This window comes from Aspergillus brasiliensis (genome assembly GCF_001889945.1).
Source record: "Aspergillus brasiliensis CBS 101740 unplaced genomic scaffold ASPBRscaffold_23, whole genome shotgun sequence".
Taxonomy (NCBI): domain Eukaryota; kingdom Fungi; phylum Ascomycota; class Eurotiomycetes; order Eurotiales; family Aspergillaceae; genus Aspergillus; species Aspergillus brasiliensis.
The window spans coordinates 26,164-47,410 of NW_027137464.1; the positions used below are offsets into that span (position 1 = coordinate 26,164).

A 21,247-nucleotide genomic window follows, 5' to 3' on the forward strand; every position below is an offset into this window, starting at 1 on the left:
GATATGCTCACAGTGTTGAACGGGGAATGAGGGTAGGATTGCGATGTTTTAGATCTGCTGTGCATTCGCTAGGACAAACCACTCATTGAAGACGCCATTAAACAACAAAGAGAAAGAACTCCATTGAAAGCACATATCCAACGACAGTAGTAGGACTTACTGATTAAGACTCATATCAAACACTATTTTACCCCTCGCATGACCCTCATCCAACCTACTAAATGCTGAACGGAATTGCTCCAACGGCCACACACTATCCACCAACGGACGACACTTTCCATCCTCAATCAGCCGCGTAATCGCCTCCAATTGCTGCGAACTAGGTGACATGATGAAGAACGCATCCTTCGCGTTGACCTGACATTCTCGCGGACGAGTATTTCCCGGCGGCTGATAAATGCTCAGCACAGTGCCGCCCTCCTTCACCGTCCACCATGCGTCCTGCAACGCCTGCCGCCCAATACAATCGACCACGATATCGACCTTGCGACGACCGTCTAGTTCCGCTCCCCACGATCGGAAGTCCGTTGTCCGGTAATTGAGTACCTCGCTTGCGCCGAGGGACTTGACCAGCGCGGCGTTCTCTTCGCTCCCACAGGTGCCGACGACGTCAATTCCGAGAAGGTTCGCTAGCTGGACGACCCAGATCCCCACGCCGCCGGACGCAGCGGTGACCAGGATCCGCTTGCCTGTCCATGCCTCTTTTGCAGCTTCGAAGCTTACATCACTCCCATCCCGTGTAGTAGTCGGGACGACACCTGCATGAACGAAGAGAATTTGCCACGCCGTCTGGGCGGATACAGGCACGGCGGCTGCTTCCGCCCAACTCAAGGTCTTGGGCTTCCGGGCCAATTCATCGGTCACTGCGATGGTGTAGTCCCGCGCATTAGCGGGACGGATGTAATTGGTGCGGGCATAGACCTCGTCTCCCGGTTGATATGGGGAGTCTGGTGGCGCGGAGACGACAGTTCCGGCCATATCCGGGCAGGGGATGAGTGTCCGGGGGTTTGGTGGAGGGAAGTTCTTCGGCCAGAGTAGTTCCCCGGAGCATGGGGAGCAGGCATGCACGCGAATCAGGTGTTCGCCTTTTGTTGGATCTGGGGTGGGAAGTGGACTAGTGGTGAGGGTTAGTCCACTTGTGGCGACTTGGGCGGAGGGCTGGAGGAGTTGACGCATTGTTGTGGGTGTCATTATGCTTGATTATTGGGTTGAGTCAATGTGGAACTGTTGAACTAGAGAAATGAGTGGGGCTTGCCAGCTTAGAGGGTATATACTCTGCATGCTGGATATATATGCTGGATTGATAGCTGCTGTACGTGAGTTGGGTAGTCCGGGTATTACCCTTTTGGGAACGTCCCGGATAGCCTATTGGGATGATGTCACCGCCACCAGGAACAGCCCAACCACCACCAATATAGGCATTCTAGACTCTTCAGATCAGATGCATAATTGGAGTAACCAGATAGATATCGTCATTCAGGTCCGGCTCGTGTTAAACAACATCCGAAGAGGCTATCGGGCCATCAACAGGGTGGCATGTGATTTGATATACGAGATTTATCCCGGAGATAGATCCATATGATGGCGTCGGTTTAAGTGATTGATTGAGGACGACGAGGTGATCAAGGATGGGGTGCAAAATATCCTTATGCTAGATGCTGAGAAAGCAGAGAAAAAGAGCGCACAGTAAATATCTATAGTAAACCCTCAATATTCAATGAATAAATAGTATAGCAGTGATCAGTGAATGTGTTGGGGAGGCTGACGTCAGCAGCCTGACAGTCATCCATCGAATTTTGTCTTTATCTCCGTCTTTCTCGTCTTTCTTCTCACCGTCTTCAAACATGCTACACACACATACACTTCTATAGCGACATGAACGTGCTCGAACTCGACCTGGCGGGCTCATTCCGCCAGTCCAAACCAACCCGTCGCGTGGGCCTGGCATGTGCGCCCTGTCGCAAGAAACACCTCCGCTGCGACGCAAGAACTCCCGTATGTGCCCGCTGCGTCGCCGACAACAAGCAATGCGTCTATGAGAAGTCGCGTCGGGGCGGACGCCGTCGCAAGCCGTCAGCATCAGCATCAGGATCGGGATCCGGCGGGAATTCGACGGCATCTGCGCTTCTGACTCCGACACTCCCTGCCGATCACTTGTGGGTCCCGTCAGCGACACCAGCAATTCAGGAACAGGCCAGGAGCACGAGTGGCTCGACGACACATCCTGCTCTTTCTGAAACGTCTGAAGATGATGCCCCAAGGACAGACCGGCTATATAACCTGTACTACACCTTTTTCCATCCCGCGCATCCATGCGTTTTACCATGGCGCTTCCTCAGCCAGCGCCTCGAAACAGAGCGCGAGAAAGTACAGCCACTCCTCTCCGTGATGCAGTATATCGGTGCACACTATACAGACAACGTTGATGCGTCGCCACTGGCGACAATTTGCGAGTCACAAATAGCTTCTATACGCAACAAACAAGCCGCTGCGACCGGGTTCGACGTGCAGGCCATGATCCTGTACTCGATTGCAGTGTATTGGTGCGATGAGATAGAAAGGGGTGTCAACCTACTCAATGAAACCATCCAACTGGCCCTGGATCTCCAAATGAACAGGAAAGAATATGCGACACATTTCGGCCAGAATGACCCCATGCTAGAGGAGAGCTGGCGTCGCACATGGTGGCTGGTATACATCACGGATGCCCACGTGGCTGGTAGCACCCATGTCTACCCATTCCGCACGAGCAACATAGACATGACTGTCGATCTCCCATGCGAAGAGGAAGACTATGAAGCTGGGGTAATTGGCCCTCCGAGAACTTTCGAAGAATACGACATCCGGGAATTCCTCCCAGAAACAGACCGACCCAGCTTCTCCTCTTACGCAGAGCTCATCGGCTTAACGCGCTCAATAGACAAAGCCCTAGCATCCGGCTGGTCCAAAAACGCCGCCCAGGTTCGTACAATGTGCGAAAACGCCGACATCAGCGTCGCAGCCTGGCACGCGTTACTACCACCCTGCAAGCGAGACCCCCTACGCAGCGACGGGACTGTCGATGAGATCATGTTCAAAGCCAATTTCATCCTCCACGCATACGCTATAGAGATGCATCGCCAGCTATCGAGCTTAGCGTACAGTTCCGTCGAATCGATCTGTAAATGCGCACCCCCGGCACCACCCGAAGACACCCGACGATCAGACACCAGCCAAACCCAGCTCCACACACTCAAATGTCTGCACGCGATAGAAGAACTCGGACGACTCATGACACTCCCCGCTAAGATCCACGCACATACCCCGTTCATCATCTGCATGATTGCCAATGCGGCCATCGCCCATTTGGCCGCCTGTCGATACGTATTTACCGGTCAGGACCTCCAGCTTGGTCGTGAGAGAATCCGTCTCAGTATGGGTACGTTGAAGAGCCTGAGTGAGCATTGGGCGCAGGGCAAGAGGATCTACCGCGAGATGGGGATTGTTGCGAGGGAGATCCTGTCCCTTGCGGATCGGAAGGAGGATAGTACTCACCAGGGAGGATCATCTACGACAGGTATATCACCAGGCATGCCGGATACACCTGGTGGGATGGAGTTTCCATTATTAGACATGGAGACTATGAATGTCGCAGAGTTCGATTTCTGTAGATATTTCGATGGGACTGCTGATGAGGTAGTTGAGCCTACGTCATTCCTGGTTGTTTGAATATACTATATCTGAGCTCCCTATCATTCATGCCTCTGTACCTGGGACTCTAGGAGAAAATGAGTCAACCCCAGACTCAGTTTGCACATATATAGATGTATGATGTACTTGACTTTCTAGTCCGACTGCAACTTTGTATTCAGAATACCGCTATTTTAGTCAGGATGCCCTGCAAAGAAACTAGTAAGTAGTTCTATTGGACTTTTTTTGTTAAAGCGATAAGATCTAGGATACTCAATCTAATAGAAAGGAGTATCCTCCTTTCTCTCCTATCTTTGATATAACTTTTCATGGCTGACTGCATTACAACAATAGATTTCCTCCTTCATCTGGAATCCTATCGCTTATCAGTCATCACAGCAAGGTTGACATAAGTTATTCACCAAAGACAACCACACAGAGATAGAATGACCTGATTTAGATTCTCATTCGGATTAATATCCCCACAATAAGCCAAGTAACCATCACCGACTTTTGCTCCCAACACTGCAGCAAGTGTCTGATCGACGAGTTTCGGTGCAGAACCTACCGGCGACTCCGTCATAGCCAGTTCAACAGGAACGTAAATCTTCTCCTTGGGACGAGCATTCTTGATCAGAAGCGCCTGCATTTTGTATGGTGTCGGCAACGAGGTAACCACCGTCCCATCTGGCAGGGTACACTCGGGGTTAACTTTGAATGTGGATTGCTGAACTTCCCCTGGTACCCACGGTAGACCGATCCTGGCTCGGAAGACATTAGTGAACCGGTTCTTGTCCACGAAGGCCGGGAAACATAGGCCGAAGATGGCTAGGCCTCCATTGCGCATGTACGCCTCGAGCTCTTCGGTGACGAGTCGGTTGGCGGGGATGGTTACGCCTTCGTCGGCGACGATGACGGCTTTGGGTTTCTGTTGGAGGTAACGGACTGCTTTGTCGATCGTGGTGGCACATTTCAGTTTGGCGCGTTCTTCTATACGCTCCAGAAGGGTTCCATAGAGGTCCTCGATGAGTGCGCTGTCTACGAGACATAGGAGGAGGATCTCGGGGCGGCTGGGTGTCATGTTGTCTTGTGGTTGGGAAGAAGAAGCCTAGCAGGATTAGAGTTAATGAAGTGAAGGAGTAGTAGTGACATAACAAACCAGAGGAAGCTGTTACCATTATATAGTGAAAGGTCCTGATTGTATTGGTTGAAGCTGCATATTAGATGGAGTTTTTCGTGTGTAGGTGATTATAATAAGATGGTAGTAGCCGACATAGTACTCTGCTATGAGATAAACCCCGAATAACAATGGATTTCAGGCTTAATAGCCACTCTCCTATTCACTGATGGTTCCAGCTACAATGGAAATCACATTGTTAGCACTGGCTAGATATGATGAAGGCCCCAGCCAAGATTCACTACGCGAGTGGGTATGATATCATCCGATAAAACCCGGCTATATAGCACAAGCTAATCCCATAACATCGATAAATGGATGCATCAGACTCATGACATGCTATAAAGACGTTACCTTCCTCCAAGCAGAATCTGCAGACTCTGAGCCATACCCCGGCGCAGCATCGGAATACTATCCAGACGAACTGGTTCAAGTGAGAATTTAACTCTCCAAGAGACTATTCCTAGGAAATTACCAATACACAGATCCACCGGTAATCCCAATCTTGACATAAGCCATCGCTAATTACAGATAGAGACTAACACCCTGCACAAATCCACCTCCACACTCTCGTTCCCGCAATAGATCAAATATCCCTTGCCTAGCTTCTTTCCAACTACCGGAGCCAGCTTCGATTCACTGTGTCTCAACATCGAACCTTCCAGCGGAATGACAATCTGCTCACCAGGTGTAGCATTCTTAATAAAATGCGCCTCCATAGTATACGAGCGATTAGGAATCGGCCCGTTTGGAAAATTGCACTCCTGATTGAATGCATATGTGGCATTGCAACGACCGCCGTATTTCCAAGGAATGCCAAATACCTGGCCAAAAAGATTGTTGTGTTCATCCCCAGAAGTGGTGCTGGCGAACTCCAGCGCGAATATCACTATTCCACCATCCTCGATATACGTCTTTAGCCTCTCTGCTATGTCTTGGTTCTGTGGCTCACATATGCCCCCGTCTGCCACAATGATGCTCCTTGGCCTCTGATTTGCAAGATATGTGCGTGCAATTGGGGCTGTTGGTAAGCGAACCAAGTTATATCGTTCGCTCAGTTCGCCGATTAATAATTTATAGTTGTCATCCAGGGTCTCTCTGTATGCCAGACACAGGAGGGTGATGTCTTCACGGACGGCGGATGCCATACTGGTCACGGAAGTTTCACGGTAGCGCGTGAAGTAGGATAATAAAAGATATATAACTAATTGAAAGCAATGCAGCGATACATAGATAGTGAATAGCAGAGACAGGTAAATCTACAACACCCTTATATACGCCGTGAGGATAACACAGCCTTCGAGGTTTCATGGCGGACAACATCCACACAGAGAACCCACCAAGTGTCTGGAATTCCAACTCTGAGATGGTAGCCATTTGCCCTGTCTTTGACAGTCACTCTTTGTTGTAGTTGTAGGATGTAGATATGCGACAGTTGCTTTGTGGTTCTTTCCGCGTTGCCCGGAACATACCACAAAGAAACATAGCGCCATAACCAGGCTTTGATCTCTTGTCCTTCCCACGGGTTTCACTTGACAATCAATCTGTGTTTCAGAAAATTGATCATCCTGCCTGCTGCATTCAATGAGCTTTTGACTGTTCTTCGGAGGTAAACCATAGAGCAGTTTGCACTTATCTGAGAATCAAGCACTTCCGCTCGCCAGTCTTGCTTTTCGGACTCTCACACACTCTCACCTCACCCTTCTCACCTATAACATTGAGACTATTGTTCGTAACACCTGTACATATCTCGTATAGCGATGCTCAACCCTCCGGCAGTGAGTTTCAACATGCTCTCCCCAGACAGCTATATTCGATAGATGGCATGAGGACAATTAGAATGGTGGCACGCCTGTTATTTATATACTATTATTGTACCCAGTAGACTCATTAATATCGTGTAAATACACAAAAGGGTATGATAAGGTCATTTCATTCAATTTGGGACTGGCCTCGGATATTTCTACAACATCACGTGTGTGTTTTGGAGTGAAAATAGGGAACTGAACAGGCGTGAAGCCACATGTACTTGGGAAATAAAGTGCTGTTATTGATCAAGTCGCCCAGTAACCTTCAATGACGCTGAGACATGAGTTTTAGCCACAGCAGATGATAGGTTTATTAGGATTCCATTGCTGCTGGCCACTCCTAACCAGGGCCAACTTAACGACGCAATTGCAAAGTCAGTAATCTCACATTAATAGCAATCAACACCGAAAACCAAAGGAGCATGAACGCGCCGCCCCAATAGGCCCACCATGCCCGAGCATCTCTCCTGTCAACCCACAGCTGCTTCAGTGTGGTGGGCTCCTGATTGTCCAGGAATGTTTTGAGCCGGCGCAACCGAGGACCAAAGTACGCATAGCCTATGAAAGGCTCGTTCGGATTGAACTCGTGCTGGAAGATCGACGTGATCATGAACGCAATGTCCTCGGGATAGTCTGGAGCAAGGTCATGAATCTGCCGCATGGAGCTGGGCGTGAACTTGTGTTGGTTGAAGGCGCCGGTGTCCTTGATATTGACAAAGGGGCTGTCAACATTGAAGGCGGCTTGGATGCTGGGGGGAAGAGAACAGCGATGGAAATTCTCCAAGATGCGGGATGTTGATGGTTTGGTTAGATTGAGGTCGTACGGCTTGCCCGAGCCCTGTTTCACGCCCGGCCTGTAAGGACTAAGATGGATCTTCCTTCCCAGCCAAGTGATCTCATCCGACCGAGTTGCTTCGCGCAGCAGTCGTCGTGCCGATCGGGATGAAGGTCTGAAAAGCAGAGCGTACGTCCGGGACAACTCGAGGAACATGGGTTCAATATAATCTCTTTCCACGAGATCTTGACAATTGTAAAAGAATGTGGGATGAGCAAAGACTCTGAGAGCATTGCGGCCCGTGAAAATCTTGAGATGATCATCCAGATTATCGGTCCATTCAATTTGCAACCCGCCAAAGTCTTGCAAGTACTGAACTGTGAGTGTCTCGGGGCAGAAGGTGAAACCCGGAGACTCCTTCAGCGGGAGCTCCTTGAATCCCTCGATGCCTTTGATGGAGCTTCTGTGACATCTGACCATGTCAAAGATTTTATCAATTGGTTCGGTCCTATATTTGGTATAAAAGGTGAGACAGAGCGCATCTCGAAGCTCGCGGAACCGCGACGTGAAGTTTAACGCATCACAACAGTCGTAAATAAGATGGAATTGATATCGGAGAACATCAGGGTCCGTGGCATTAGGCGGAGACAGGATACGCCGAGCATAACAGCGATCCAGAAGTTCCTGCAACGTCGTGTCATTCGTCCTCCAGCGTTGGCCATGTCGCAGTGCTCGGCCGACTTCAATCAACACTTCGAGGGTCTGGTCGGCATCAAAGTGGCGACAGTCCACACAGACGCCGTTGCGGCATTCCCGAGCCTCAATTCGTCGCGCTTCCAAGCGAACGAGTATCAATAGCAGGCGAGGTAGTCGTGAGTATTCAAAAGCCGCGCGTGATGGCTCCACCGGACAACCGAGTTGCTTACGTCGATATAGTTCAGCGGCGAAGAGGGCTTCCAGAAGATCATCACGGTGTTTGGATAAAGTATCAGCAGTGAAGAGGCGATCCTCACTCTTACGCCATCCCAGAGAATCGTAGATCTGAGGATACCGATCGAATGCCCACTGGTAAGCATCTTCCGTGGTTTGCGCATCAGCTGGTGTGGACGGCGAATCCTTCCAGAAGGCTTCAGTGTGTTAGTATCGCTTCGAATTCAGTTGGAGAACGACGACTCATACCTGTGTATTTCTCCCTATGCGCTTCATCCTTTTCATCGATCTCCTCTTGTGACATGAGCTGCACCGGGTCCCCTTCTGGGATGTGCGTTGGCCGCCCAGCTGCCATCTCCTCCCCAAGCGCCTTCAGAATAGGATCGGTCTCTTTGGCACTCTTTGGATTCAATTGAGCATCCCGCCTCTCGCTTTCCTGGCGAAGCAGACTCACTAGATTCTGGATCGATGCTGTCAAGTCCTGCATGGCAACCAGGGTAGTCTGATCTGATGTCGCGGGGTTACTCTGTTCTGGTCTGGATTCATCCATGTTGTTGATGAAAATGATGAAAAGGATGCGAATGAGCTGTAGAGAGTCGGAGGGTGGACGATGTGCGACAGAAGAAAGAGGGGGCAGTGCGGGAATCGCTGATGTGAGACAGTCAGGCTGCAACGGAGACTGCCTTGAAGTTACCTACTCCTCAGCTGTCTTTGCCGAAATCTAATCTTCAGTAGGATGGAAGCCCCATGGCAGAGCAGAGGACGATGAATCATTCAAAGGATAATTAGAAAGACCAAAAAAAAGAAGTACTGGGGCAGAGATGGGACATGGGAGAGTAAAAATGAAAAGGATAAAATATAATCTAAAGGTCGTGCCCGGGTTCGAACCGGGGTTGTCGGAACTTTGGAAGCGCAAAGTCCTCAAAATCCGAAGGGATGACCACTACCCCACACAACCGAACGTTGCGCATTTGGGGCAAAAACAGCCTATCCATGGCTGTAGCTGCCAGATGGACAATCTTGCTGCTCACTCTGGAGCACCTGATTGATGCTATGTTTATTTTACTCAATACCTCTGCCAATGAAGCTAAATGATCCACACGGACCGCACCGTGGAACCAGCCGTGCCAGTACACTGCCTCTTTAACTAAATAGTTATGCAGTACCCCATCCTAACATGACAATAAGCATGATGTGCAGTAGCAGCCAGCACAATTCTGTTCGCAAAAGAAACTCCGAGGCGCATGGCAAGGATACACACAACCTCGACACGAGCTGAGCTGAACACCAACTGAGCATGAGGAGATTTCTGTAGTCAGACCCTAATCCGGCTAATCTGGCCCATAGCAATATTTATGATCCCTTCTCCCTTGCGTCGGAGTGCGCGGAACCTGGTGAATGCGGGCAGCTATAATTATCCAGGCGAATAAGCTTTCAGTCCCTCTTCCTATCGGCTGAATCTCACCTACCAGTTTCTCAAATAGGCAGGTCATCTTACATTAGAGTTCATTCCTGTCAGCATAGCTAGTACATCTTTGCTACTTTAGCTTCGGCGATGCTGGAACTTGTGTTTCCATCTGCAGACGGGGGCCAGGGTATCCCTGAAACTGCCCCTTGGGGGCCAAACACGGGGCAGAATATATTCCTAGGGTGCCCGGTTCTCGTCTTCACATCACGATCACCCCCTTTAAACCATTGAACTCTTCGAAAATGAGTTCAATGTTGTGGTACACTGTAGCTGGCCTGGCATCCCTAGGCTATGCTTCTGTCGAGAAACGCGCCACCGATGCCTCGGCATACTGCTCCGATTCCTCAGGTACCTACAAACTCTCGTCGATCACGGCCCCCGTGCAGGGAAGTGGAAGCCCTGGTTCGGAATCCACCTGGAAACTCACCATCGACGATACATCATCCGGTCACAAGCAGGCAATCACTGGCTTTGGGGCTGCTGTCACCGATGCGACTGTCACGTCGTTCAACACACTGTCGAGCTCCACCCTCCAACAGCTCCTCAATGAGTTGATGACAACAGATGGAGCTAATTTCGCTCTGATGCGCCATACCATCGGCGCATCCGACCTGTCTGGTGATCCGGTCTACACGTACGATGATAATGGGGGCGAAGCAGATCCCTCACTGTCCGGCTTCGGCCTTGGCGACCGTGGCACTGCCATGGCAGAAATGTTGGCCAAAATGAAATCGTTGCAGTCCGACCTGACGGTGCTCGGCTCCCCATGGAGTGCTCCTGGATGGATGAAACTGAATGGCGTGATCGATGGCAATGCGACTGATAACAACCTCAACGATGGCTACCTTACGAGTGGTGGAACGGGAAGCACCGGTTACTCCAGTGCATTCGCCCAGTACTTCGTGAAATACATCCAGGCGTACGAAGCATTGGGCGCTACGGTCGATGCTATCACGATCCAGAATGAGCCATTGAACAGCCAATCCGGCTATCCCACCATGTATGTCTACGACTACGAGTCGGCGCAGCTGATTCAAGAGTACATTGGACCGGCTCTCGCCGACGCTGGACTCAGCACTGAAATCTGGGCCTACGATCACAATACTAGTTCGTACCCTGTCTGGCAAACTTCGTGACTACTGCTAACAGTTGCCATGTAGATCATGTGGAGTACCCTCAGACTGTGCTGGACGAAGCAAGTCAATATGTTGACACGGTAGCCTGGCACTGCTACGCGAGCGATGTGCCCTGGTCCGTTCTCAGCCAGTTCTACAGCGCCAACCCGGGGGTTAAGCAATATATGACCGAATGCTGGACACCAGCTTCAGCCTCATGGCACTGGGCCGTCAATTTTACTATGGGTCCCCTGCAGAACTATGCCTCGGGGGTCATGGCGTGGACGCTAGGCACCAACACGGATGATGGTCCGCATTTGACCAGTGGCGGATGCAGTAACTGCCAGGGCTTGGTTACCATCAACGACGACGATAGCTATACCCTCAATACGGCTTACTACATGATGGCACAGTTCAGCAAGTTCATGCCTCCTGGTGCGACCGTGCTGAACGGCACAGGAAGCTATACCTACTCGGGGAGCGGAGGGATCCAGTCGGTGGCTTCCCTGAACCCGGATGGAACGCGCACCGTCGTCATTGAGAATACGTTCAGCAATGATGTCTACTTGACTCTGTCTACGGAGAGCGGAGAGGAGTGGAGCGGGAATATCCCAAGCGAATCGGTGACCACTTGGGTCCTACCGGCGTTGTCTTGATCAGCAGTTCTATCGATACATGAATAGTTATTACTCTGCCCCAGACTTTTGTTGTGGGGTATGTGAAATGCCTGGTTTTTATTCTATGCTGGAGAATAATATGCTACGGTGTCTACCCATTAATCACTTGGTAGGACTCTACCGGGTGAAGCTAGTATATAGTAATCTGAGCTGCACAGCTCTTACATCTTTCTGCGAATGGAAATGTCAGTTATAGTAGGGCATAATGCGACCGTTGATAAATGCTTGAATGCAGCAATAACCCGCACAGAGCAGATAATCATTTGAGTATTAGAGAGGACTAAGCAAAGCTTATTGAACTGTAAATACTTGTTACTTTCTCATTCAGAAGCGCATAACAAATGATTCAGGGTAGTTTATCCGATTCACCTTAAATCAGTTCCTCGCGTTGCTTATCCACAATTACCTATTCAACCAGAAACAGCGCATTTATTTTGACTATATCTTGGCCACAGAGCTTGGCTACCGCCATTATGCAGGAAGCACGAGGCACCTTGCACACTAAAATCGAGCATATGCAGGAACCCTTGAATCCTTCCCCTTAGTGAGATAAAGTACCACTAAGCTCATGTTCGAGAACGATCCTTGGAGAGTCCTTCGCGGAGTGTCTTATAAAGGCGGGGGTTCATTGCTCCGGTCCTTCCTATACTTAGTGTGGATTTGAGCAAACTCACCACTTCCTTCAAAAGAGACTAGGAACTAAAGAGACATGTAGTCCACCATTAGTGTTGGATACTTGAGTTGAAGCGATTTCGCCTCTGTCGAGAGGCTTTGCTATACTACTGGTCACTTTGAGGAAATCTTATGCTGTGCCTAGAAGAGTCCAGCACACCCAGAACAGGCGTGCAAGACAATCTTCAGATTTATGAGCCTTTTCATCACCATCAACGCAATGCAGGCTAACTACGAGACTTCTACTGCCACGAGGTGGTGCGGATGCAAGGGGAAGCTAGGGGAACCCACGGGATATTATTTCCGAGGCTAAACCGGAGTTCACTCGCTAGTGGCTTGCAAGTCGCCCACGCCGGCTTCACTAGGGCCAAGGGTCCTCACCAGTCAGCCTGCGCGAGTTAATTGGGAACACCCCCGCTTGTACTGAAAATTACGCAATTCCAAAGACTATAACTAGACTAATCATTATAACACTCTAACATGTGGCTACCAATTTGCATTTGCATCTTCCCTCGGTGCCGACGGTTCTCGGACATGACTATTTCGCGTCTGATGAGTGACTTCAACTTCGATCTGGTTCGAGACCATGATGGCACCACTAGGTGCGGCAGCCTCATGGGGCTCCATCGTCTGCAGCTTGATGTCCTGCATCATCCGTTCTTGACTCTCGGTAAATGTCAACCCGACGGTGATCGGATCTCGGCTGCTGGTGCCTCCTCCTCCTCGGCCTCGTTTCCGAGTCGTGCCGCCCCCGGTAGTCTGGAATCCTCCTGACGGAAGCTGGTAGGTCTTCTGTGACGATTGGAATGCACTGCCGAAGCCCCGGGCCAGCCAGGTCCGTAGCAGGTGGAATACCATGGGGAGGTTGGTGGTGATTACGGCGACGAAGGTCTCTCGGGTGCCCCATTCGTCTGCTATCGATGCTCCGTTATTGGGTTCCTATGGTAGGAATCAGCCATGGTCTGTGTGTATGCGAGATTTCAACGCTTACCACCAGCAGGAAAACACTCTTGATTGTCGCGCACACCAGAACGAATATCCCCGCGCCAAGTACTATCGTCACTGCAATCTTCTTCACGAGCCTGAGGCTAGATTTCCAGAGCATGGGGATCGGTATCAGGACAAGATATGGGTCGGTGGCGAGGTTTGCGGCGAAGGTTGAGGCGATCACCGGCTTGGAAATGGCCGGTTGACAGGAATCTGATCAAAGCTGTGAGCGAACGTTATGTCGCTATTCGAATTCAGAGGCAGACTCACTAGCAGGGTCAGGGTAGATTTGCCAGTTCTTGTGAAAGGGCCGGCATGCCGCAAGAATTGTGATCATACAGGCGACAAAACTTCCGATCACAAGGCCAAACCCAATCCAGATTGGCACGCGATAACGACGGCCGAGACCATCCTGTAGCCTAGTCAGTTCACTGCTGAACCATAATGAAATGATCATCAATGGCTGTACCATCAGTCGCGTGTAGAACACCAGCATTGACAACTTGAGCGAGTTGATCAACGCTGTATAAGTGGCCCAGCCGGCGATTTGTATCTTGGAGCCAATTATTCTGTCGACGTTCGTCAACATTCAGTCACTTATCAGTGTCGAATGGCTGACCTGTCTCGATACTCTGCGCTGTCTGGGGACAAGGCAGCTCTCTGATCATCTGTCATGCTGTTGTTGGCGAGTCCATGGGCTACATTGCTGACACTATACGCCAGTGCCACTTGCGCCGTGTAAAACACCTACAGAGAGCGAGCTATTAGCAGTAGTTCAGATACGCTATAATCAGCTGGGGGTACCTACAATTGCGACCCATATCAGGTAATCGTCAAGGCGCAACCGTCTCCAGCCTAGATCCTTGCACTGTGAATATGTCCTGAGTAGCGTCACCGCAACGCCGATCGCATAGAGGGTCCATAACTGGACATTGCTGTTGTAGGCCGCTTTTGATGCCTCATCTCTCGATTCGATAAATGTCCACATCTCTTGAACAGGCGGACTCCGCCCTGCAATGCAGGCAGGCGTAGTTGCAGTGCCTCGGACAGATCTCCCCTCTTATTACTCCGACCGACGAAAAGCGAAAAGCCTTCTATAACCCCGGGAGAAAGGTTCTGCAGCCATTGAAAAATTCTACGCCCACCAAGGCGCGTCTTGGCAGACAAAGTTAGGTTTACCACAGCTTCCTTCGGGCACAATTCGTCACAAACATCCTCACTGTCCAATTGACATCAACAGACTGCAGGGGTTTCTGGTTTCTGGTTTCTGAACGGCTCCCGGCCGATTCCTTTTAATAAGTTGCAGCGTAAATAGATTGACCCTGCTCCACCCCAGAGTCTATTCGGGTCCACTGGTAAGCCCTAGAGAGAGTTAGTCCTCCGAGCTGCCAATGATCCCGCGATCCCCGATGCTAACCTGACCCACATATTACCCTCACGTACTCATTTGAAGAAGGAGCAGATTGGACGGCATGGACCGACCGGTTCCCCAAGCGAGCGCCGATGGCCCGAGGGAACTGCACAGGGGACCGCACGCGGCGCTCTTTGGTGCTGCATAACTTCTGATCGGAAAACCGCAGAGCGATCGGGTGGAGCTGCACGATGGGTATCATATGACGCTTGTCTCACTTTGCAAAGTAACGGCAAAGTCAGTTAACTAGTTACTAGTTAGTAAGATTAGTGTGCTGCGTAATCTCGCATGGCGAAGGAACTGCTAGAAATAAATGAGGTGCCCCAATTTGCCCTGACAAGGATTCCCCGGGTCTTCCGACGTGCAGATTGATTGCAGAAGGGCGGTCGCGTGGCCAGTCATCTTGCCGGTTTCTTTTTTTCTTATTTTGCTTTTTGCTTTTTGCATTTTGTTTCTTCCTTTTATTTTCACCGCATCTCATTGCCGATCGGGTATTCCCTGGCGCCATGTTTCGCATCAAGATGGAGGTGCTCACGGCCATCGCGGCCTGGGCATTCGCTACGGTTTCCCAGCAAATTCCTCGCTCCTCCAGCTGGGAAAGCGACCTTCAGACACTCTCGGGGAGATTGTCTAACACCTCTCAGATCTATTTCCCGGGTTCGAGTGGGTTTACAAATGCCACCACGCGCTGGTCTGTTTTGGATGAGCCCGAGGTTAATGTTGTTGTGGTTCCTGGCACTGAAAATGATGTTGCCGAGATTGTATGTCTCTAACCTTCTCCATGATGAGTACGGAGTAGACCCGTTGCGCCTCTTCTCTATACAGTTGTGGACACTCGATGCAATGTATGATATAGCTGCTAAATTTCTTGCAGGTGAAATTCGCCAACCAGAAGGACGTCCCCTTCCTCACCTACAATGGTGTCCACGGCGCCCTCATCTCCCTGGGAGAAATGACCCATGGCATTGCCATCTACATGGGCCAGTTGAGCAGCGTCAAGGTCGCGGCTGATGGCAAGACTGCCACAATCGGCGGTGGAACCATGTCCAAGGAGGTCACCGACCAGCTTTGGGCTGCCGGAAAGCAGACTGTGACTGGAACCTGCGAATGTGTCAGTCTCGTCGGCCCTGCTCTTGGCGGTGGACATGGCTGGCTCCAGGGCCACCACGGCCTCGTTCTGGATCAATTTGTCTCGATGAACATCGTGCTGGCCAACGGCACCCTGACCCACATCGACGCCAACTCGGATCTCTGGTGGGCCGTCAAGGGTGCGGGCCACAACTTTGGCATCGTCACGTCCCTGACCATGAAGATCTATGACATCGAGTACAGCGATTGGGCCATCGAGACGCTGACCTTCAGTGGCGACAAGGTGGCCGAGGTCTACCAGGCCGCCAATGACTACCTGGTCAAGAACGGCACCCAGGCTGCCGGCGTGATCAACTGGTCGTACTGGATGAACAATGCCGATGCCGACCCCAACAACCCGGTGATCATCTTCTACATCATCCAGGAGGGCGTCAAGACCGTCGACTCCATCTACACTGCGCCTTTCCGCAAGATCGGACCCATTTCCGTGTCACCCAACAACGGCACCTACAAGGATCTCGCCGCATGGACCGAGGTGGCTGTGACCTCCGCCCCGTGCCAGAAGATGGGCATGGCCAACCCCCGTTACCCGATCTACCTCGAAACCTACAACGTCACTGCCCAGCAGAAGGCATGGGACGTCTACGCCAATGCTACGCGTGGCTCCTCGGCCTTCAACAACTCGATCTTCATGTTCGAGGGATACTCGGTTGGCGGCGTGCACGACATTGATAGCCGGTCGAGCGCTTTCGCCTTCCGTCACGAGAACGTCCTGGCTGCGCCCATGATCAACTACTTCCCCGATGGTGCCGAACTCGATCGCCGCGGGGCGAACTTGGGCCAGGAGCTGCGTAACATTCTCTTTGCTGGTACCGACCGCGAGGATATCCGCGCGTATGTCAACTACGCCCATGGAGATGAAACTCCTCAGCAGTTGTATGGCAGCGAGGGGTGGCGCCAGCAGCGTCTGCGGTCCTTGAAGGCTAAGTATGACCCTACGGGCAAGTTTAGCTACTATGCGCCTATTCCTTAGATGATTTGCAGTTTAGCAGTATCTTAATAGAAGGCAAAGTTTGCGTTACCTCGGTGATATCGTAGTCCTTACTTAGAGACCCGCCACACCATTGCAGTGAACCTGCATAAGTACATGTGCCAATTCATGCATTCCAAGCATTCCCTGAATGTTTTCTTACACGATTAAAAGCATGGATGATAGCATTATACAGCAGTGATATCAGAGTGGATATCTCCTTGGCTCATCAGTAACTAAACCCAAGGTATACCAACTAAACAGAAAACACATCCCCCGTAGGCCCCAGCCAGAGACTTGCCTCGCGCAACAACATCGCACTTTCATACCTGACAATCTCAATCCGATGCAAGGGATGATCCACCTCCGACGGCTCGGGAAACGACACCTCCCCCTGACCCTCCCACACCTCCTTCGCCGTAACCTTCAGCCTGAACGGCATCAACTCCCTCAACGACGGAGGCTGACCCTCAATCGGCGAAGGCATCACCCGCAGATTCAATGCGAGTGTCTCGACACCCATCCCTGCCTCTGGCACGGGCTGCTTCCGCACGGGAATATAATTCAATTGTACGATCTTCTGATGGGGAGGATGCTCGACGTGCCCGCTGATCACTCGGGTTCCTGTCCCCATTGTATCAGACCGGTTGAACTCCACGACGCCAAGTTTCTTCGGAAACCCGTATTGTTCTCGCCCCGCTAGGACAGGGGACTCGTTGTCCAGGATCAAAGAGAGGAAGTATTCGTATGTCTCTCCGCGGTAGCGGACTTCTACCCCGTGGGTGTATTCGTTGTAAGGGCCGAAGGAGGTCATGCTGTGTCGGAGTAGGCGGACGGTGATGAGCGGCTCGTCGTCGATTTCGAGCATGTTTGGGATGAAGGGCGCGACGCTGGATGCGGTGGTGCGGTAGGTTATTACGAGGATGGTGGAGCCGGTGAAGTCGCAGGAGCCGGTGGGATAGGGGGGTGCGTATTGGGGGATGGCGTCGCTGGTGAGTTGGAATGTTCCGAAGGGCATTTTGGTTGTTGTTTTGATAGCAATTTACTAATTGTAGTGGGTGAACTGTTGGAGAAGTTTTCAGTGTCTTGAGGCAGATGAAGTGAGGAGGGAAGGTTAGATATACCATTACATCTCATGGCTGATCTATGTTTGGCTGGGATACGATTCATTACGAGGTTCTCCGCATTGCTCCCGAGCGAAGCTTAATTGTTCCAAGCAAAATGCTTGTTCAAGCTTAAACTCTCGATGATCCGATCGCGAACACGAGGACCGTTTTGTTCTCCACTGAGATCAAGGTTTGTACCCGAAGCCTGGGCTGTTCGACTGCAGACCTGACCACACAGAATGTAGCTCATCGGTATGTACAGCCGCCGGCTCTGAACTTGTTCAATGGTTGAGATGATGCTACAGCTTACTCCCTTCGACTTACGCCGCTCCGTAGGCGGGCAGGCGATTGATGTAGATGTTTTGGGATGAAGCTCTCGACAGGCTTGGAAACAGCTGAGAGCCAGAAATTCTTACCATCCCTGCCAATACACTGTTGATTCCCCTTATTGTCTAAACTGCTCCTGCTACTTACGTCACAGGCCTATCTGTACGTCGAAGGATGTCAGATCTGATGCAATGGATGTGATGGAGAGGTATACTGGGAATGCGGATGACGTGCGGAAGCCACATGCGCAACTGAAGGGTTGAGAGGCATATTGCTGGCTCAAGTACTTATCTGGCAAAGAATCGCTTCAGAACTAGAGCTGAAGTTTGCTGTGAATTCTTCAGTAAATATAATCTCTACGATCGATCGATCCATCGCAAAAACATATAAATCTCACCCGACGAGGTGGCAGGAAGAAAAAAGAATCTCCCCGACTGGGAGTCGAACCCAGGTCTCCCGCGCTTGTTCCCGAAAGGGATTGACAAGCGGAAATCATGACCGTTAGACCATCGAGGATTGGATGAAAGTTTATGCGAGAATCTTGGTACATGAGCACAAACGCTGCGAACAGTATCTGTACCGAATGGGCTCCCTGACCATGTTTACTTCTAGATGTATTATAATACTGGGTGTATTATGCACTATTATAATATTATTTATCTTAAAGAAACGCTATTTAAGTATAACTAATATAAGGTAGCTTTATTATATTAAATGGCCTTCCAGCGCTATCTATTTAATATATATTATATGCGCAGTTTCCAGCGTTGCGCGAATCTGATATAGGATTTTCAGAGATAGATAAATGTAGGTATACACTGTCTGCTTTGTTGAGGCAGCGCATACAACCCTATCGTCTAGTTTTATAATTTTCATGACTTGATGTCCAATCTGGCAATGCAGCTTAGGATATTGCGATGGCACGAAGTCCAACTACTTCCAGGGGCTGAGTTATCACTCTTGGTTCTCAGGTATATAAAGGGCCTTCATCAATCTCCTCATCTAAAAGAAGATTTTCCATCCTCATGGTCCAGTATTTTCTGTGAATATGAAAATTCACATCAAAGTCTGCGTCGAGGAGTAGAGCAAGACCCTTTGATCAATTACATAAAAATTACAAAAGACATACAAAAATGGGACTATGTGATGCGCATCACAGAGGCCTGTGAATGCTCCCTGGGAGATAAAGTAGTTCAAAGCAGATACTGTAATTCTCCCCCCTTGGGACTCTGAGAGATGAGATGCAGCGCATTTTGACGCTCAGTATTGACAACATTCACTTGTGCTCCTACTTGAACAAAGGGATACTTCTTCCTATTTCACAAGCGACATCACATCTCGAATCGAATGGTTTTCCAAATTATCCACCATATCCCGAATCTCAACTGCCTTACTCTTCCCATAGATGGGATGGGCCAATCCGAAAAATTTCTCATCGACGCGGTCTTTCGTGAACGGATTTGATGTTTCTCCCAGCGGGCGAAACAAGCTCGTCGTCTCCCTCCTCCCATCATCCCACTGAACGGTCATCCGGGTCTCCAGACCATTAATAGTAGCATCTCCAATGACGGTGATCTTCTCCGAGAGCTGGTGGATGCGTGGGTCACCCAGTTTCTCGTACACTGACCAGCCGGCCCCGGCCCCGTACAACCATGCCGCAGCCACCTGGTAGTACATGGAGAATTGGGCATCGACGATGTTCTGTGGATGGATCTTGTTTGGAGTTGGGACCCCGACGATGTTATAACATCCGTCCCGGATTGTGACGGTAATCTTCTCGACCCCGTCGAGACGGACCGATCGTGCGAGCTGACTCGCGATATCGATGGCCCCATGCGTCATTCGACAAGCGGCAAAGGGTTTGAGCGCTGTCCCGAGGAAATGCCACTCGTGGTTCAGATCTTTCACCAGCGCGTGGAGATCTGGGTCGCGCGTGGAATAGGCATGAAACAGCCCGAAACGTCCCTCGAGGCACTCTGCCGCGCCCACTACTCCGGCCTCGGCGAGGCTCACACACAGAAACGCGTCGTAGGCGGCAAATCCGGGATGGAGGCGCTTGTTCCAACTCCCATTCTCCAGAAACTGCATGGATCCCGCTGCCTTGGAGGCCGCCAGCCCGAACGCCATCTCCACGGTCTCCGCGGGAAGACGTCGCAGGGAGCAGATTGCTGCGATGCAGCCAAAGATGCCAGCGGTCGCGGTATTATGGAACCCTCGTTTGTATGATCCGTCGGCCAGCTGCATCGCTATGCGACAGACCACCTCGTATCCCACAGCCAACGCCGTGAGGGTCGCCTCTGTGCTGGCGTCGGCGGATTCGGCCGCCGCTAATGTGGCGGAGATGATGGCGGTACCCGGATGGAGACATCCGGGGGCGAAGGTATCGTCAAAGTCAAACGAATGACTCAAAGCTCCATTGAGAAGCGCGGCGACTTGGGGGCTATATTTCTGGCCCATGTTGAGGACGGTATTCGTGCCCGGGGTCGAATCGAAGTTGGCGATGCCGCGGTGAATCGCCGTCGTTGAGTCCGCCCCGGTTGATGCGGCGGCGGCGACTCCGATGTAGTCAAGTAACAACTCCTTGAGTTTCTCTCGCATCGACCCTGAAACATCGCTGGGATAAACTTCGTGGACAAACTGTGCGAGTCGCTTCGTTACGGGGGGTTGTTGTTGTCCCCCCTGCGCGGCGGCCGGTTCCTGGGTCATGGCGAATGAACTTTGGTGGATTGTTAATAAATGAGGCTGTGGATAAGGATTGATTTCAGTTGTGCGGAGAAGATATAGTTTGATTTATACTAGTTCAGCTACTCCAACTGTCGGCCAAAATCGGCCATCCCATTTCGGCCTCTTACTCTGCAATTCTAGCCTACAAATCCCTAAACGCCGATCCGCCCGCCTCTCGGTCAATGTGCTAAAATCCGAGGAAGGAAGTTCATACCATATACGATGCATCGAAGCCGAGGGAAACACCGAGACGTGCGGAGATGCCATCAAAGACGCCAGGAG

The 21,247-nt window shown here is 50.9% G+C and overlaps 10 protein-coding genes and 2 non-coding genes across 12 annotated transcripts; 3 read left to right on the forward strand and 9 right to left on the reverse strand.

Annotated features, from left to right (window-relative positions):
* Positions 1-56: 56 nt before the first annotated feature.
* Positions 57-1,176, reverse strand: ASPBRDRAFT_164088 (NADP-dependent oxidoreductase; the record flags this gene model as incomplete). The annotated part of the gene is made up of 2 exons (XM_067619525.1): positions 57-863; positions 897-1,176. The coding sequence occupies 2 exons, from the start codon at positions 1,174-1,176 to the stop codon at positions 157-159; spliced, it is 987 nt and encodes a 328-aa protein (XP_067473348.1). The 3' UTR covers positions 57-156.
* A 684-nt stretch (positions 1,177-1,860) lies between these two features.
* ASPBRDRAFT_164092 (putative C6 transcription factor) lies at positions 1,861-3,724 on the forward strand. Its single transcript, XM_067619526.1, has one exon. The coding sequence runs from the start codon at positions 1,876-1,878 to the stop codon at positions 3,706-3,708; it is 1,833 nt and encodes a 610-aa protein (XP_067473349.1). The 5' UTR covers positions 1,861-1,875; the 3' UTR covers positions 3,709-3,724.
* Positions 3,725-4,087: 363 nt separating this feature from the next.
* ASPBRDRAFT_138565 (uncharacterized protein) lies at positions 4,088-4,750 on the reverse strand (the record flags this gene model as incomplete). The annotated part of the gene is made up of 1 exon (XM_067619007.1): positions 4,088-4,750. The coding sequence occupies one exon, from the start codon at positions 4,748-4,750 to the stop codon at positions 4,088-4,090; it is 663 nt and encodes a 220-aa protein (XP_067473350.1).
* A 617-nt stretch (positions 4,751-5,367) lies between these two features.
* Positions 5,368-5,994, reverse strand: ASPBRDRAFT_59969 (uncharacterized protein; the record flags this gene model as incomplete). Its single annotated transcript, XM_067628142.1, has 1 exon — positions 5,368-5,994. The coding sequence occupies one exon, from the start codon at positions 5,992-5,994 to the stop codon at positions 5,368-5,370; it is 627 nt and encodes a 208-aa protein (XP_067473351.1).
* Positions 5,995-7,009: 1,015 nt separating this feature from the next.
* ASPBRDRAFT_201205 (uncharacterized protein) lies at positions 7,010-8,909 on the reverse strand (the record flags this gene model as incomplete). Its single annotated transcript, XM_067621520.1, has 2 exons — positions 7,010-8,556; positions 8,609-8,909. The coding sequence occupies 2 exons, from the start codon at positions 8,907-8,909 to the stop codon at positions 7,010-7,012; spliced, it is 1,848 nt and encodes a 615-aa protein (XP_067473352.1).
* A 317-nt stretch (positions 8,910-9,226) lies between these two features.
* Positions 9,227-9,317, reverse strand: ASPBRDRAFT_t269. The gene has a single exon. It is a non-coding gene; the product is annotated as a tRNA-Gln (tRNA).
* A 752-nt stretch (positions 9,318-10,069) lies between these two features.
* ASPBRDRAFT_201206 (glycoside hydrolase family 30 protein) lies at positions 10,070-11,598 on the forward strand (the record flags this gene model as incomplete). The annotated part of the gene is made up of 2 exons (XM_067621521.1): positions 10,070-10,934; positions 10,988-11,598. The coding sequence occupies 2 exons, from the start codon at positions 10,070-10,072 to the stop codon at positions 11,596-11,598; spliced, it is 1,476 nt and encodes a 491-aa protein (XP_067473353.1).
* A 1,179-nt stretch (positions 11,599-12,777) lies between these two features.
* Positions 12,778-14,285, reverse strand: ASPBRDRAFT_164099 (uncharacterized protein; the record flags this gene model as incomplete). The annotated part of the gene is made up of 6 exons (XM_067619527.1): positions 14,087-14,285; positions 13,898-14,025; positions 13,748-13,847; positions 13,549-13,690; positions 13,283-13,491; positions 12,778-13,230 (listed from the first exon to the last, which is right to left on the reverse strand). The coding sequence occupies exons 1-6, from the start codon at positions 14,264-14,266 to the stop codon at positions 12,778-12,780; spliced, it is 1,212 nt and encodes a 403-aa protein (XP_067473354.1). The 5' UTR covers positions 14,267-14,285.
* Positions 14,286-14,987: 702 nt separating this feature from the next.
* ASPBRDRAFT_189142 (putative FAD-dependent oxygenase) lies at positions 14,988-16,855 on the forward strand. The gene is made up of 2 exons (XM_067620150.1): positions 14,988-15,450; positions 15,564-16,855. Exons 1-2 carry the CDS (start codon positions 15,196-15,198, stop codon positions 16,809-16,811), a joined length of 1,503 nt encoding a protein of 500 aa, XP_067473355.1. The 5' UTR covers positions 14,988-15,195; the 3' UTR covers positions 16,812-16,855.
* A 151-nt stretch (positions 16,856-17,006) lies between these two features.
* On the reverse strand, positions 17,007-17,826 carry ASPBRDRAFT_666359 (acetoacetate decarboxylase family protein; the record flags this gene model as incomplete). The annotated part of the gene is made up of 1 exon (XM_067628751.1): positions 17,007-17,826. The coding sequence occupies one exon, from the start codon at positions 17,824-17,826 to the stop codon at positions 17,065-17,067; it is 762 nt and encodes a 253-aa protein (XP_067473356.1). The 3' UTR covers positions 17,007-17,064.
* Positions 17,827-18,667: 841 nt separating this feature from the next.
* ASPBRDRAFT_t268 lies at positions 18,668-18,757 on the reverse strand. Its single transcript has one exon. It is a non-coding gene; the product is annotated as a tRNA-Asp (tRNA).
* A 683-nt stretch (positions 18,758-19,440) lies between these two features.
* Positions 19,441-21,118, reverse strand: ASPBRDRAFT_429480 (MmgE/PrpD family protein). The gene has a single exon (XM_067624900.1). The coding sequence runs from the start codon at positions 20,945-20,947 to the stop codon at positions 19,556-19,558; it is 1,392 nt and encodes a 463-aa protein (XP_067473357.1). The 5' UTR covers positions 20,948-21,118; the 3' UTR covers positions 19,441-19,555.
* Between the last annotated feature and the right edge of the window lie 129 nt (positions 21,119-21,247).